The sequence below is a fragment of the Mobula hypostoma genome, chromosome 28, assembly GCF_963921235.1.
Source record: "Mobula hypostoma chromosome 28, sMobHyp1.1, whole genome shotgun sequence".
Taxonomy (NCBI): Eukaryota; Metazoa; Chordata; class Chondrichthyes; order Myliobatiformes; family Myliobatidae; genus Mobula; species Mobula hypostoma.
Window position 1 is genome coordinate 31,663,404 of NC_086124.1, and position 17,440 is coordinate 31,680,843.

Here is a 17,440-nt window from a genome sequence, read left to right on the forward strand (position 1 = left end):
TAGGTCATCTGGGAAAGATTTTAGTTGCCGTCTGTCGTTCCCCGACACCGCATTCCTCTTCCCCTTCCCCTTCCGTCTGAGGATGACTCACAGGGACCTCACCAGCCTCGGCATGCTGGGCCAGCGAAGCGAGGCTAGTTGAGGCCGGTGCTTGGCACCCTCAGAGGTGAGAATGAAATGCTTAATTTCCTCCACAGGTATCAATGGGGATTTCTCAGGAGGGGTGAGGATGGCCATTGTTTCACTATCGAAGGAGTCCCCCTCCAACCCGTCACTGCAGACAGAATCCCCATCGGCCTCCCCGCATGTTCCAATAGATGGCTGCGCCTGTGACCCACACCGCGCAGCGGGCACCTCGCTCTTACTTGCCCGCTCCACCGTCGCATCAGCCTCATCCACATTTGCGACAGTGGAGGGACAATCCCCAGGGACTCTCTGCAAGCCATTAATTGCTGGGGTCGACGTGCATAGAATATCGTCCTCCCCAGGGGGCAGGTATGAAGGGGAACCCGGCACCTTTGGTCCAAGGGATTCACAAGCCGCCTGGTGCTGAGAATGAGAGAGCTTTGCCTCGTCTCCTCTTACACTATTTGATACGCTTGCCTCCAGAGAGGCGCTGACTTGTAAGTCCTGGGTGGAGGCCTCCAGGGCTGCCTCATTTGTGCAAACAGGGCTATCACAAGCTTTTTGCACAACCACACCATCTACCCCAGGACTGGTGGCTACCTCTGAGGACTCAGGTTTGGAACCAACCCCTACCCGGATTCCCACCCCTTCCTGGGACTCCCCCGCATCTACATCCCCTGCCCTCTTGCGGGAACGTTCCCTTCTCCTCTTCACGCTGGAGGAGCACACAGGTGCAGGCTTCACCGATGGGGCGGTGCTCTCTGTTTCCATCGCCCCGTCTGCTTGCGCACCTCCCCGAGCCCCACGCTCCACTTCAGGCGAAATGGGCGTGAGCTCTGCGGCCCCAGAGGTCGACTTCTTACTGTGTTTGGATTTCCCCTTTGCCTTCTTACTCCGCACAGACTCCACCCCGTCCCCTACCTGAACCACAGGGAGAGGAGCAGGGACCGACCCAACCGTAGGAGTAGGGACAGGGGTAGGGGCAGGGTGAGGGGCCGGGGCAGGATCAGGGGCGGGGGCAGGGTCAGATGCAGGCGCAGGAGTAGGATCAGGGGCAGAGGTAGCTGGGGCACTGGTGCTCGAAGTGGGCTCTCTAGGGTTTCGGGTGGTAGGACAGTCCCTCCGAAAATGCCCCACCTCCCTGCACGCATGGCACCGTGGGCACTCGGAGCTCCAGTACACCTGATAATCTACTCCCTCGTGCCGGACAGTAAACCGGCCCTCAACGTCATCCTCCCTTTCCAGCTGCATGAATACCTGACGCCGGAAAGAGATTACGGTGCGGAGGGTGCGTCTCTTAAATTTGTGTCGGATGGCAGTGATCTCCGACCTTACTTGCCCTAAACGGGCCAGTGGGGGAAGCAGGTCCTCATTGGGAATGAAAGGCTTAACATGCCCAAGCACGATACGTTGCGTGGGGGCTGTCACCAGCTCCATAGGTAAAAAGATGTTGTCCACCGTGACTCCCCTGCTTAGGGCCCGGTGCACTAGCTCTTCATTTGCCAGATAGAACAACGCCTTCCCGAACTCCTTTTCGGTGGCCAAAATACTACCTTTCCCCACCAGCTCATCCATTGCCTCCACTCACTTTTCTAGTGTCATTCCAGGGCGCAAAATACATTGCACCCCACGTTCCACCTTCACCGACCGAAACAGGGCGTTGTCAGAGGCCGGGGAGGCAGCCACCCTTGCGTAACTCCCTGAAGGCCCGTGACTCCCTGGAGACCGGTCTGGCATGCTGGCGCTCTTTCCAGTCCGCGAAATTTTACAGCGGTGTCGACTGGAAGTCCTGGAGCGAATCGAGTAACTGGCCAGGAGAGTTTGCAGTCGACAGTTCCTCGCTGGCTCGGCGCCAGGAAAGGCTCCGTCGGACTTGCAGAGACCCAGGCCGGGAGAGGTCGAAACGTCCTTTCAGATGCTCCGGCTCCGACACCGGACGAAAATCAGGAAAATAAATGAGGAGGAACGTTGTCCCAATGTTAGTGGGGGAACGACGGCGTTCATCTCCGGTTTTGGAGCGAACCGGCTTCCTGGCGAATTGCCAGCGGCCGCAGCTGGGAGCTGCGCAGTTAGCAGCCGCTGACAAACCCAGTCCAAACCGGCAGTAAAACTCCACACCGAGCTTCCACACCAGCGCCGTCACTCACTCAGTTGTCCAAGAGACTTTTAAAGCCACCTCCAAAGTATTCCACGAACTTTATCCAGTAGTTCTCCTTCGATTTCTCCCAGCTCAGTCAGCACAGCTCCACTCTGTGTCTGACCCCGGGACTGTGTGATGGGACGGTGTGGAGGGACATTCACTCTGTGTCTGACCCCGGCAGTGTGTGCTGGGATGGTGTGGAGGGAGCTTCACTCTGTGTCTGTCCCCGGGAGTGTGTGCTGGGATGGTGTGGAGGGAGCCTCCATCAGTGTGGACGCCCATTACTCACCAGATTCATCGACATCGGCGTCCTCATCCCATCGCCGGGCCCGACTCAGATCTTCTTCCCAGCATCGGTCGGGCCCCGTGCCAACACTGGAGGGCGGTCCATTGTACCAGAGACCTGGACAGAGGAGTGGATTCAGCCACCAAGACACGCAGCCACCAGCCCACACCGACTACACCCCTCGCCATCTCTGTTCACCCTCCCTCCCCTACACCACCTTGACCCACTCCCTACCCTACACCCCTCCCCATCTCTGTGACCCACCCTCCCTCCCCTACACCCCTCCCCATCTCTGTTCACCCTCCCTCCCCTACACCCCCCTGACCCACTCCCTCCCCTACACCCCTCCCCATCTCTGTTCACCCTCCCTCCCCTACACCCCCGACCCACTCCCTCCCCTACACCCCTCCCCATCTCTGTTCACCCTCCCTCCCCTACACCACCTTGACCCACTCCCTCCCCTACACCCCTCCCCATCTGTGACCCACCCTCCCACCCCGACATCCCTCCCCATCTCTGTTCACCCTCCCTCCCCTACACCCCCCGACCCACTCCCTCCCCTACACCCCTCCCCATCTGTGACCCACCCTCCCTCCCCGACACCCCTCCCCATCTCTGTTCACCCTCCCTCCCCTACACCCCCCTGACCCAACACCCCCTGACCCACTCCCTCCCCTACACCCCTCCCCATCTCTGTTCACCCTCCCTCCCCTACACCCCCCTGACCCACTCCCTCCCCTACACCCCTCCCTCCCCTACACCCCCCTGACCCACTCCCTCCCCTACACCCCTCCCCATCTCTGTGACCCACCCTCCCTCCCCTACACCCCTCCCCATCTCTGTTCACCCTTCCTCCCCGTCTGCGACCCACTCCCTCCCCTACACCCCTCCCTCCCCTACACCCCCCCTGACCCACTCCCTCCCCTACACCCCTCCCCATCTCTGTGACACACCCTCCCTCCCCTACACCCCTCTCCATCTCTGTTCACCCTCCCTCCTCTACACCCCCCCTGACCCACTCCCTCCCCTACACCCCTCCCCATCTCTGTGACCCACCCTCCCTCCCCTACACCCCTCCCCATATCTGTGACCCACCCTCCCTCCCCTACACCCCTCCCCATCTCTGTTCACCCTCCCTCCCCTACACCCCCCCGACCCACTCCCTCCCCTACACCCCTCCCCATCTCCGTTCACCCTCCCTCCCCTACACCCCTCCCCATCTCTGTGACCCACCCTCCCTCCCCTCCACCCCCCAACCCACTCCCTCCCCTACACCCCTCCCCATCTATGTTCACCCTCCCTCCCCTCCACCCAACCCACTCCCTCCCCTACACCCCTCCCCATCTCTGTTCACCCTCCCTCCCCTACACCCCCCGACCCACTCCCTCCCCTACACCCCTCCCCATCTCTGTTCACCCTCCCTCCCCGTCTCTGACCCACTCCCTCCCCTACACCCCTCCTTATCTCTGGGACCCACCCTCCCTCCCCTACACCCCCCGACCCACTCCCTCCCCTACACCCCTCCCCATCTCTGTGACTCACCCTCCCTCCCCTACACCCCTCCCCCTCTCCGACCCACTCCGTCCCCTACACCCCTCCTTATCTCTGTGACCCACCCTCCCTCCCCTACACCCCTCCCCCTCTCCGACCCACTCCCTCCCCTACACCCCTCCTTAGCTCTGTGACACACCCTCCCTCCCCTACACCCCTTCCCATCTCTGTTCACCCTCCCTCCCTGTCTCCGACCCACTCCCTCCCCTACACCCCTCCTTTTCTCTGTGACCCACCCTCCCTCCCCTACACCCCTCCCCCTCTCCAACCCACTCCCTCCCCTACACCCCTCCTTAGCTCTGTGACCCACCCTCCCTCCCCTACACCCCTCCCCATCTCTGTTCATCCTCCCTCCCCTACACCCCCGACCCCCTCCCTCCCCTACACCCCTCCCCATCTCTGTTCATCCTCCCTCCCCTACACCCCCCTGACCCACTCCCTCCCCTACACCCCTCCCCATCTCTGTGACCCACCCTCCCTCCCCTACACCCCACTGACCCACTCCCTCCCCTACACCCCTCCCCCTCTGCGGCCCACTCCCTCCCCGACACACCTCCTTCTCTGTGACACACCCTCCCTCCCCTACACCCCTCCCCATCTCTGTTCACCCTCCCTCCCCTACACTCCCCTGACCCACTCCCTCCCCATCTCTGTTCACCCTCCCTGCCCGTCTCCGACCCACTCCCTCCCCATCTCTGTTCACCCTTCCTCCCCTACACCCCCCCAACCCACTCCCTCCCCTACACCCCTCCCTATCTGTGACCCACCCTCCCTCCCCTACACCCCCCTGACCCACTCCCTCCCCTACATCCCTCCCCCTCTGCGACCCACTCCCTCCCCTACACCCCTCCTTCTCTGTGACACACCCTCCCTCCCCTACACCCCCCGACCCACTCCCTCCCCTACACCCCTCCCCATCTCTGTTCACCCTCCCTGCGCGTCTCCGACCCACTCCCTCCCCTACACCCCTCCCCATCTCTGTTCACCCTTCCTCCCCTACACCCCCCCAACCCACTCCCTCCCCTACACCCCTCCCTATCTCTGTGACCCACCCTCCCTCCCCTACACCCCTCATCTGTGACCCACCCCTTCCCCTGTGACCCTCCACCTCGCCTATACCCCTCCTAGTCTCTATGCCCCTTCTAGCCATTACAACCCTCCCATCTGAGAACCCCTCCCTCCATCCCCTACACCCCCTCAATGTCACCCTGTCCCTCCCCTACATCCCTCTGATTCTCTGTGACCCTCTCATTCCAGCTCTGTGACGTGTCCAGCCATTGCACACCTACCGTCTGTGACCCTCTCCACCCCCATACCTCTCCCTGTGACCCATTCCCTTTCCTACATCCCTCCCTGTCTCCGTGACCCCCTCATTCCCCTACACCTTTTCCTGTCAGTGACCCTACTCACAACCCCGTCTCCGTCACCCCTCCCTCCCCACAGTCCTCCCAGTCTCCATGACCCCTTCCATCCCCTACACCCCTCCGTCTCCGTGACTCCCTCATTCCCCTACACCTTATCCTGTGACTCTCCTCCCTCCCCTACTCCCAACCCCGTCTCCGTCACGCCTCCCTCCCCTACAGTCCTCCCTGTCTCCGTGACCCCCTCATTCCCCTGCACCTTTTCCTGTCAGTGACTCTACTCCCAACCCCGACTCTATCACCCTCCCTCCCCAAAGGTAGGCCATGCTGGGAAAGCCCCCACTCCTCACCGCCCTCCCTACATTGCTGAGCTCCACCCTCCCACACGTTCCGCAGACTCACCGCGGGCCCAGCTGACGGGGTGCAGGTGTCTCCACAGGGCGCCCGTGCGGGCCACACGAGCCCAGCGCGTGTTGACCTGTCGGGATCTGCACAGCTCGCGGGGATTCAGGTATCCCAGAATCTTCAGCAGCAGCTCTGGGGGCAGCTGTGACACATGCGTGTTGTTCACCTCAGGGTGGGGATCTGGGGGACAGGGTGAGAGACAGGGTGCAGGGACCAGTCAGTTAGGCCGACCCAAACCTACAAGCCAACCACCCCCCCCCCAGTCTGACCCTTGGACTCCCGGGCGGAGACCCACAGGCTGTTCTTGGTATACCTCACTCAGTCGCACAGCGCGATCCCAGGCACTGTGTGCTGACAGGTCAGGTACCAGTCTTGGGTCACCAACCTCCCCCAAGTGATCAGAACAGAGTCAACCGTCCACAGCGTGGTACGCTCTCCTAAACACCCCTCCCACAGCGTGGTACACTCTCCTAAACACCCCTCCCACAGCGTGGCACTCTCTCCTAAACACCCCTCCCACAGCACGGCACTCCCTCCTCACCACCCTCCCACAGCACAGAACTCCCTCCTCGCCACCCCTCCCACAGCACAGAACTCCCTCCTCACTGCCCCCCCACAGCACAGAACTCCCTCCTCACCACCCCTCCCACAGCACAGAACTCCCTCCTCGTCGCCCCTCCCACAGCACAGAACTCCCTCCTCACCGCCCTCAAACAGCACAGAACTCCCTCCTCACCACCCTCCCACAGCACAGAACTCCCTCCTCGTCGCCCCTCCCACAGCACAGAACTCCCTCCTCACCGCCCCCCCACAGCACAGAACTCCCTCCTCACTGCCCCCCCACAGCACAGAACTCCCTCCTCACCGCCCTCAAACAGCAACAGAACTCCCTCCTCACCACCCTCCCACAGCACAGAACTCCCTCCTCACCACCCCTCCCACAGCACAGAACTCCCTCCTCACCACCCCTCCCACAGCACAGAACTCCCTCCTCACCACCCCTCCCACAGCACAGAACTCCCTCCTCACCACCCTCCCACAGCACAGAACTCCCTCCTCACCGCCCCTCCCACAGCACAGCTCCCTACTCACCACCCCTCCCACAGCACAGAGCTCCCTCCTCGCCACCCTCAAACAGCACAGAACTCCCTCCTCGCCACCCTCAAACAGCACAGAACTCCCTCCTCACCGCCCCTCCCACAGCACAGAACTCCCTCCTCGCCACCCCTCCAACAGCACAGAACTCCCTCCTCGCCACCCCTCCCACAGCACAGAACTCCCTCCTCACCACCCCTCCCACAGCACAGAACTCCCTCCTCGTCGCCCCTCCCACAGCACAGAACTCCCTCCTCACCGCCCCTCCCACAGCACAGCTCCCTCCTCACCACCCTCCCACAGCACAGAACTCCCTCCTTGTCGCCCCTCCCACAGCACAGAACTCCCTCCTCACCACCCCTCCACAGCACAGAACTCCCTCCTCACTGCCCCCCCACAGCACAGAACTCCCTCCTCACCACCCCTCCCACAGCACAGAACTCCCTCCTCGCCGCCCCTCCCACAGCACAGAACTCCCTCCTCACCACCCTCCCACAGCACAGAGCTCCCTCCTCACCACCCTCCCACTGCACAGAACTCCCTCCTCACCACCCTCCCACAGCACAGAGCTCCCTCCTCACCACCCTCCCACAGCACAGCTCCCTCCTCACCGCCCCTCCCACAGCACAGCTCCCTCCTCGCCGCCCCTCCCACAGCACAGAACTCCCTCCTCACCACCCCACCCACAGCACAGCTCCCTCCTCGCCACCCCTCCCACAGCACAGAGCTCCCTCCTCGCCACCCTCAAACAGCACAGAACTCCCTCCTCGCCACCCTCAAACAGCACAGAACTCCCTCCTCGCCGCCCCTCCCACAGCACAGAACTCCTTCCTCGCCACCCCTCCCACAGCACAGAACTCCCTCCTCGCCACCCCTCCCACAGCACAGAACTCCCTCCTCGCCACCCCTCCCACAGCACAGAACTCCCTCCTCACCACCCCTCCCACAGCACAGAACTCCCTCCTCGTCGCCCCTCCCACAGCACAGAACTCCCTCCTCACCGCCCCTCCCACAGCACAGCTCCCTCCTCACCACCCTCCCACAGCACAGAACTCCCTCCTCGTCGCCCCTCCCACAGCACAGAACTCCCTCCTCACCACCCCTCCACAGCACAGAACTCCCTCCTCACTGCCCCCCCACAGCACAGAACTCCCTCCTCACTACCCCTCCCACAGCACAGAACTCCCTCCTCGCCGCCCCTCCCACAGCACAGAACTCCCTCCTCACCACCCTCCCACAGCACAGAGCTCCCTCCTCACCACCCTCCCACTGCACAGAACTCCCTCCTCACCACCCTCCCACAGCACAGAGCTCCCTCCTCACCACCCTCCCACCGCACAGCTCCCTCCTCACCGCCCCTCCCACAGCACAGCTCCCTCCTCGCCGCCCCTCCCACAGCACAGAACTCCCTCCTCACCGCCCCTCCCACAGCACAGCTCCCTCCTCGCCACCCCTCCCACAGCACAGAGCTCCCTCCTCGCCACCCTCAAACAGCACAGAACTCCCTCCTCACCACCCTCAAACAGCACAGAACTCCCTCCTCCACCCTCAAACAGCACAGAACTCCCTCCTCGCCACCTCTCCCACAGCACAGAACTCCCTCCTCGCCACCCCTCCCACAGCACAGAACTCCCTCCTCGCCACCCCTCCCACAGCACAGAACTCCCTCCTCGCCACCCCTCCCACAGCACAGAACTCCCTCCTCGCCGCCCTCCCACAGCACAGAACTCCCTCCTCACCACCCCTTCCACAGCACAGAACTCCCTCCTCGACGCCCCTCCCACAGCACAGAACTCCCTCCTCACCGCCCCTCCCACAGCACAGCTCCCTCCTCACCACCCTCCCACAGCACAGAACTCCCTCCTCGTCGCCCCTCCCACAGCACAGAACTCCCTCCTCACCACCCCTCCACAGCACAGAACTCCCTCCTCACTGCCGCCCCACAGCACAGAACTCCCTCCTCACCACCCCTCCCACAGCACAGAACTCCCTCCTCGCCGCCCCTCCCACAGCACAGAACTCCCTCCTCACCGCCCCTCCCACAGCACAGCTCCCTCCTCGCCACCCCTCCCACAGCACAGAGCTCCCTCCTCGCCACCCTCAAACAGCACAGAACTCCCTCCTCGCCACCCTCAAACAGCACAGAACTCCCTCCTCACCACCCCTCCCACAGCACAGAACTCCCTCCTCGCCACCCCTCCCACAGCACAGAACTCCCTCCTCGCCACCCCTCCCACAGCACAGAACTCCCTCCTCACCACCCCTCCCACAGCACAGAACTCCCTCCTCGCCACCCCTCCCACAGCACAGAACTCCCTCCTCGCCGCCCCTCCCACAGCACAGACTCCCTCACCGCCACCCCTCCCACAGCACAGAGCTCCCTCACCGCCACCATCCCACAGCACAGAACTCCCTCCTCACCGCCCCTCCCACAGCACAGAACTCCCTCCTCACCGCCCCTCCCACAGCACAGACTCCCTCGCCACCCTCCCACAGCACAGAACTCCCTCCTCACCGCCCTCCCACAGCACAGAACTCCCTCCTCACTGCCCTCCCACAGCACAGCTCCCTCCTCACTGCCCTCCCACAGCACAGAACTCCCTCCTCACCACCCCTCCCACAGCACAGAACTCCCTCCTCACCACCCTCCCACAGCACAGAGCTCCCTCCTCACCACCCTCCCACTGCACAGAACTCCCTCCTCACCACCCTCCCACAGCACAGAGCTCCCTCCTCACCACCCTCCCACAGAACAGAACTCCCTCCTCACCACCCTCCCACAGCACAGAACTCCCTCCTCACCACCCCTCCCACAGCACAGAACTCCCTCCTCACCACCCTCCCACAGCACAGAGCTCCCTCCTCACCACCCTCCCACTGCACAGAACTCCCTCCTTACCACCCTCCCACAGCACAGAGCTCCCTCCTCACCACCCTCCCACAGCACAGAACTCCCTCCTCACCACCCTCCCACAGCACAGAACTCCCTCCTCACCACCCCTCCCACAGCACAGAACTCCCTCCTCACCGCCCCTCCCTGAGCACCCACTGTACCTTTCCGTGCCTTCTTGCCAGGAGCGTTCTTGGGCGGTCTGGCCTCCTGGGACTGGCTCCAGAGGGGCAGCTCGGTCGGTACGTGGACAGGGTCGACGTGACCCTGGGAGCGGTGCTGGGCTATCACCTTCGTCTTAATGTCCTTCAGCTCCTCGTAGGTGAAGTACTCCATCAGCAGCGGCTGGAAAACCTGACACCGGGGGAGTGAGAGAAAAATGCTGAGGTGATGCAGAGATGTGCAAAAGAGATAGCAAGAGGAGGAAGTGGCGAGGGTGGGGAGGGGGCCGCGGACAGGGGAGGGTGACACGCGGGGGCGGGGAGAGACGAATTTGATGCAATGTTATGTTAGTGAAGGTGGATTTCAATATGCTGGTAGATTGGGAATTTAGATTGGTGCTGATTTTGGATCGCAAAAGATAGAATTTGTTGATTGACTATGAAGTGTAATTTTTGAGCAGCTCGAGGTTGAGCCCACTAGGGGATTAGCTATTCTGAACTGGGCGACCCAGAACTGATTAGGGAGCTTAAGGTAAAAGAATGCTTCGGAAGCAATGATCATAATGTGATAGAATTCACCCTGCAATTTGAGAGGGAAAAGATAAGAGTCAAATGTATCAGTATTACAGTGCAGTCAAGGAAATTACAGAGGGGTGAGAGAGGAGCTGGCGAAGTTGACTGGAAGGGAACACTAGCAGGGATGACAGCAGGGCAGCAATGTCAGGAGTTTCTGGGAGCAACTCAGAAGGCGCAGGATAAATGCATCTCATGGAAGAACCATTTTAAGGTAGGATGACACAAGTGTGGGTGATAAGGAGTCAAAGCCAACACACATAAAAGCCAAAGAGAAGAGTAAAAATTTGAGGGAAAAGATTAAGTATGAAGGCAAGTGAGTTAATAATATCAAAGAAGATACCAAAAGATTTTCAGATATATAAAGAATAAAAAAGAGGTGATAGTGGATATCAGAATGCTGAAAAATGACGCTGGAGAAGTAGTAATGGGGGGATAAGGAAACGACAAACAAAATGAATGAGTATTTTGCATCATTATGAATACCTATTTTAAAAACCATCCAAGAAGCTTGTGGGCCTGGAAAAGTCCAGGTGATAACACTAGAAATCAAATTGACTTTATTACTATAAACCAAAGATTTAGAAACCAGTGACTCACTGCAAAACATATCCAGGTGCAGACTGTAATAGTGACCATAACCCAGTAGAATGTCATGTAAAAGTAAAACTTAAAAAACTAAAGAAGCAAAAACCTGAACAATCCCTTGACTACTTGCAATTAATTAAAGAAAACTTAAGGCAAAAATTTACAATTGAAGTAAGGAATAGATTTCAAAGTCTAGAAACAGAATCTGTTGAAGATGATAGCAATCATATAGAAATGAAATTTAACTCTCTAAAGGATGCCTTGGTAGAATCAGCAAAGTCAGTGATTCCTAAAGAAGAAAAAAGCACAAAGAATAAATGGATGACAGATGAAATCAAAACTCTAATGGAAGAAAGGAGACGGAAGAAAGCAAATCCTATAGAATATACATCCTTAGAAAAAAAAGTTCAAAGCTTATATCAAAAAGCCAAAGAAGAATGGTTAAACCAGGGCAAATAGAAAGAATCCCTATTACTGATCCAACAAGGGTACATCAACAAATCAAGAATATCACTGGTAAAAAGCTCCTCTGTTCTTCAGGTGGGTGTTTGAAAGCAAAGGACAGTACCATTATCATGGAAAAAGATGAGATTATGAACAGATGGACTGAGTATATTCAGGAATTGTTTGAAGACGATTGAGGCAAAAAACCAGAAATTAAGAAAAACATTGAAGATCCAATTATTTTATAAGCTGAAGTTTGTAATGCAATAAATAAGATGAAGAAAGGAAAGGCAGCAGGTCCTGATGAATTAGTAATAGAACAAATTATCACCCTTGAAGATTATGGAATTGAAAAACTTACTGATTTAATCAATGACATTTATGAGACTGGAATAATACCAGAAGAGATGAAAAAATCAGTATTTATCACTCTTCCTAAGAAACCTGGAGCAATAGAATGTGAATTACATAGGACCATAAGTTTAATGAGTCATATCACCAAGATACTTCCAAGAATTTTGATGACACGAGCTAAAAGTAAGATACAAGCTGAAACAGGTAAAGAACAATGTGGTTTTGTGAAAGACAAAGGTACAAGAAATGCAATATTGATATTAAGGATACTATCAGAATGAGCTATTCAAGTGCAAAAAGACTTGTTTGTTTGTTTTATCGACTACACAAAAGCAGTTGATAAAGTAAAGCACAATAAGTTATTTGAAATATTACAGAAAACTCTTGATCTAGATTCGAAAGACCTCCACCTAATCAGAAATCTGTACTGGGAACAAACTGCTGCTATAAGAATAGATGGAGAAATGAGTCAGTTTACGAAAATCAGGAGAGGCATTAGACAAGGCTGTGTTTTCTCCCCTGATTTATTTAATGTGTACAGTGAAACAATATTACCAAAAATAAGAGACATCTTGGGAATCAAAGTTGACGGTGAAAACATCAATAATTTCACATATGCAGATGACATTGTGTTAATTGCAAGTACAGAGAAAGAGCTACAATTGATATAATTGTTGAAGAAGTGCAAAAATGGGTCTATCTATCACGCACACAAAATACTCTGCAGATGCTGGGGTCAAAGCAACACTCACAACACGCTGGAGGAACTCAGCAGGTTGGGCAGCATGCGTGGAAACGATCAGTCAACTTTTTGGGCCGGAACCCTTCGTCAGGACTGAAGAGGGAAGGGGTAGAAGCCCTATAAAGAAGGTGGGGGGAGGGTGGGAAGGAGAAGGCTGCTAGGTTCCAGGTGAAAAACCAGTAAGGGGAAAGATAAAGGGGTGAGGGAGGGGAGGCAGGGAGGTGATAGGCAGGAAAGGTGAAGAAGGAATGGGGAAAACACAATGGATAGTACAAGGAAGCGGAACCATGAGGGAGGTGGTAGGCAGCTGGGGGAGGGGGCAGAGTGAAATAGGGATGGGGGAAGGGAGGGGGAGGGAATTACTGGAAGTTGGAGAATTCTATGTTCATACCAAGGGGCTGGAGACTACCTAGACGGTATATGAGGTGTTGCTCCTCCAACCTGAGTTTAGCCTCAACATGGCAGTAGAGGAGCCCATGTATGGACATACCTGAATGGGAGTGGGAAGCAGAGTTGAAGTGGATGGCTACTGGGAGATCCTGTTTGTTTTGGCGGACGGAGCAGAGGTGCTCGACGAAGCGATCGCCCAATCTGCGTCGGGTTTCACCGATGTAGAGGAGGCCACACCGGGAGCACCGGATGCAATAGATGACCCCAACAGACTCACAAGTGAAGTGTTGCCTCACCTGGAAGGACTGTGTGGGGCCCTGAATGGTGGCAAGAGAGGAGGTGTAGGGACAGGTGTAGCACTTGCACTTACAGGGATAAGTGCCGGGTGGGAGATCCGTGGGGATGGACGTGTGGATCAGGGAGTCGCGGAGGGACCGATCCCTGCGGAAAGCGGAGGGGGTGGAGAGGGAAAGATGTGCTTAGTGGTGGGGTCCTGTTGAAGGTAGCGGAAGTTGTGGAGGATAATGTGCTGGATCTGGAGGTTGGTGGGGTGGTATGTGAAGACAAGGGGAACTCTGTCCCTGTTGTGGAGGGAGGATGGGGTGAGGGCCGAAGTCTGGGAAATGGAGGAGATGCGGGTGAGGGCACCGTTGATGACGGCAGAAGGGAAACCACGATCCTTAAAGAAAAAGGACATTTGAGATGTCCTGGAATGGAAAGCCTCATTCTGGGAGCAGATGCGGCGGAGACGGAGGAACTGGGAATAGGGAATGGCATTTTTGCATGTGGTGGGGTGGGAAGAGGTATAGTTGAGGTAGTTATGAGAGTCAGTGGGCGTGTAGAAGATGTCAGTGGACAGTCTGTCTCCAGAGACGGAGACTGAGAGATCGAGAAAGGGGAGAGAAGTGTCCGAGATAGACCAAGTGAATTTGAGGGCTGGGTGGAAGTTTGGAGTGAAGTCGATGAAATTGACGAGCTCAGCATGGGTGCAGGAAGCAGCACCAATGTAGTCGTCAATGTACCGAAGGAAAAGTTGGGGAGCAGTACCAGAATAGGTTTGGAGCACAGACTGTTCCATATAACCAATGAAGAGGCAGGCATAGCTGGGGCCCATGTGAGTTCCCATAGCTGCACCCTTAGTCTGAAGAAAGTGGGTCTATCTATCAATTGCAAAAAGACAAAAGGTGATATCCAAAAAGAAGGAGAATCCCATCTGAAGGCTGAGAATAAACGGGGAAGACATAAAACAAGTACAGAACTTTTGCTGCTTAGGAAGCTGGGTGACATCAGATGGCAGGTGTGACATGGACATCAAAAGAAGAATAGGGATGGCAAAAGACACCTTTACGAGAATGAAGAGTATACTGACCAATACTAAACTAAGCATGACAACCTGCTTCAGAGCACTGAAATGTTACGTTTCTCCAGTTATGTTACATGGCTCAGAATGTTGGACATTCTAGTAACATGAGGAAACAAATTGTAGCAGCAGAAATGTGGTTTTTGAGAGGATGCAAAGAATATAATGGACAAAACGAATATCTAACGAGGATGTCATGAACAGAGCAAACATAAAAAGAGAAATAATGTATGAGATCATGAAAAGGCAATGTAACTTCATTGGACATGTGATTAGGAAAGAGGAGTTAGAATGCACGGTAATTATGGGAAAGATTGAAGGGAAGAAAGCAAGTGGAAGACAAAGACAAATGATGATGGAGACAGCAGCCAGAGAACTGGAAATGAATACCAATGAATTGATCCACTTGACCCGAAACAGGAGTGTGTGGGCCATGGCAGTCAAAGCTCAAACTGGGCACAGCCCCTGAAGATGATGATGATGATGATTTTGCATCAGTCTTTACTGTGGAAGACACTAGCAGTATGCTGGAAGTTGCAGAGTGTTATGGGGCAGAAGTAAGTGAAGATGTGATTATTAGGATATCCAGTGCGGCCTCCTTTATATTGGTGAGACCCGACAAAGACTGGGAGGCCGCTTCACCAAGCATCTACGCTCCATCTGCCAGAAAACGGGGTATTTCCCGGTAGCCACACATTTTTCTTGAACTTCCGGTAATCTCCCCCCCCCCCTTCTCCACTACCACTCCCCATTCCTATTTCCCTTTCTCACCTTCTCTCCTTTCCTGCCCATCTCTCCCTTCCCCTTCTTCCATGGCCTCCTGTCCTCTCCTATCAGATTCCCCCTTCCCCAGCCTTTTATCTCTTCCACCAACCAACTTCCCAGCTCTTTACTTCACCCCTTTTCCCTTCCTGGTTTCACCTATCTCCTGCCACCTTGTACTTCTCCCCCCCCCCCACCCCCCACATCTTCTTATTCTGACTTCTCATCTTTCTTCCAGTCCTGATGAAGGGTTCTTGGCCCAAAACTTCAACTGTTTACTCTTTTCCATAGATGGTGCCGACCCTGTTGAGCTCCTCCAGCATACTGTGTGTACTGCACTAGGGAGAAGGAGCTTGGAAAGGTGAAAGGCGTGAAGATAGATAGGTCACCTGAACCAGACAGACTACACCACAGGGTTCTGAAAGAGGTAGCTGAAGAGATTGTGGAAGCATTCGTAATGATCTTCCAAGGATCACTAGATTTATGGTTCTGAAAAATTGCAAATGTCACTCCACTCTTCAAGAAAGGAGAGGGGCAGAAGAAAAGAAGTTACCGGCCAGTTGTCCTGACCTCAGTTGTTGCAGTTGATGAGGTTTAGGGTATTTAGAGGCAGATGGTAAAATAGGCAGAAGTCAGCATGGTTTAGGGGAAGATCTTACCTGACAAATCTGTTGGAATTCTTTGAGGAGATAACAGGCAGGACAGACAAAGAATTGATGGAAGTTGTGTGCTTGGATTTTCAGAAAGCTTTTGACAAGGTGCCACACGTGAGGCTGCCTAGCAAGATTAAAGCCCAGGGCATTACAGATAAGATACTAGCATGGACAGAGCATTGGCTGATTGGCAGGAGGCAAAGAGTGGGAATAAAGGGAGCCTTTTCTGATTGGCTGCTGCTGACTAGTGGTGTTCTGCAGATATTGGTGTTGGGACCAATTATTTTTACATTATATGTCAATGATTTGAATGATGAAATTGATGGCAATGTGGTCAAGTTTGCTGGCAATAAGACAGCTGGAGGGGCAGGTAGTGTTGAGAAGCAGGGAGGTTGCAGAAGGACTAGGATAGATTAGGAGAACGAGCAGATGAAACACAGTGTCGGGAGGTGTATGGACATGCACTTTGGTAGAAAAATAGAAGTGTGGACTATATTCCAAATGTTGAGAAAATTCAAATATCCAAGCCACAAAGGGACTTGGGAATCCTTGTGCAGAATACCCTAAAGGTTAACCTGTTGCAGGTTGAGTCAGGCAAATGTAATGTTAAAATTCATTTCGAGACTCGAATACATAAAAAAAAGATCTCCTTCTTCTTCTTCTTATCGTGTCCACAGACAGTCTATACATGGCCCAGCCAGAACTGGACACATTTTTGCGCCTTGTTGATGTAATGTTGAGGCTTTATAAGAGGCCAGTGAGGCTTCACTTGGGGTATTGTGAGCAGCACCCTTATGTAAGAAAGGATGTGCTGACATTGGAGAGGGTTCAGGAGAAAGATTCTGGGAATAAATGATTTAACACACGAGCAGCCTTTGATGCCTCTGGGCCTGTACTTGCTGGAGTTTAGAAGAATGAGAGGGGTTTCTTTGAAAGCTATCTGGATAGAGTGGATGTAGAGAGGATGTTTCCAAAAGTGAGGGCGTCTAGCACAAGAGGGCACAAGATAGAGGGAAGTCCATTAGAACGGAGATGAGGAGGAATACCTTAAGCCAGATGGAAATGAATCTGTGGAATTTGATGTCACAGGCTTCTGTGAAAGCCAGGTCATTGGGTGTATTTATGGCCAAGGCTGATAAGTTCTTGATAAGTTGGGGCATGATAGGTTATGGAGAGAAGGCAGGAGAATAGTGTTGAGAGGGAAATGCACGAGCCATTTCCCTCTTGATGGCCTAATTCTGCCCCTAGGAATGATGGTCTTATTGGCAGCTCAGTGTGAAGGTCACTGTTCCTGGACATCAGTAGTGGGCAGGGCATTACCTCCTCCTCTTCCTTCATGTGAGGGATGAACTCTTTGGTGAAGGCGTCCAGCCGTTCCTTCAGCTGCTGGCTGTAATTCAGCTGTTCGTATTCATTCTGGGAGGACAGATGGAGGCAGAGAGAGACATCAGTCACAGGAAACTTGCTTGTCCCTGACGACCCCGCTCAAGTCACAGTCACAGTCTGTTAACGCCCCAAACCACCGCCCTGTCCCCACACCAGTGTTCCTCACATCCCAC

At 55.2% G+C, this 17,440-nt stretch overlaps 1 protein-coding gene across 1 annotated transcript in view; it reads right to left on the reverse strand.

The window, feature by feature from the left end:
- Positions 1 to 17,440, reverse strand: part of fbxl5 (F-box and leucine-rich repeat protein 5) — a 39,125-nt gene that overhangs the window by 11,374 nt on the left and 10,311 nt on the right. Inside the window, exons 3-6 of the mRNA XM_063034735.1 lie at positions 17,202 to 17,297; positions 10,019 to 10,208; positions 5,867 to 6,049; positions 2,556 to 2,669 (exon numbers count right to left, since the gene is read on the reverse strand). Coding sequence (XP_062890805.1) covers positions 2,556 to 2,669; positions 5,867 to 6,049; positions 10,019 to 10,208; positions 17,202 to 17,297 — 583 coding nt within the window. The remainder of the gene's footprint in view (positions 1 to 2,555; positions 2,670 to 5,866; positions 6,050 to 10,018; positions 10,209 to 17,201; positions 17,298 to 17,440) is intronic.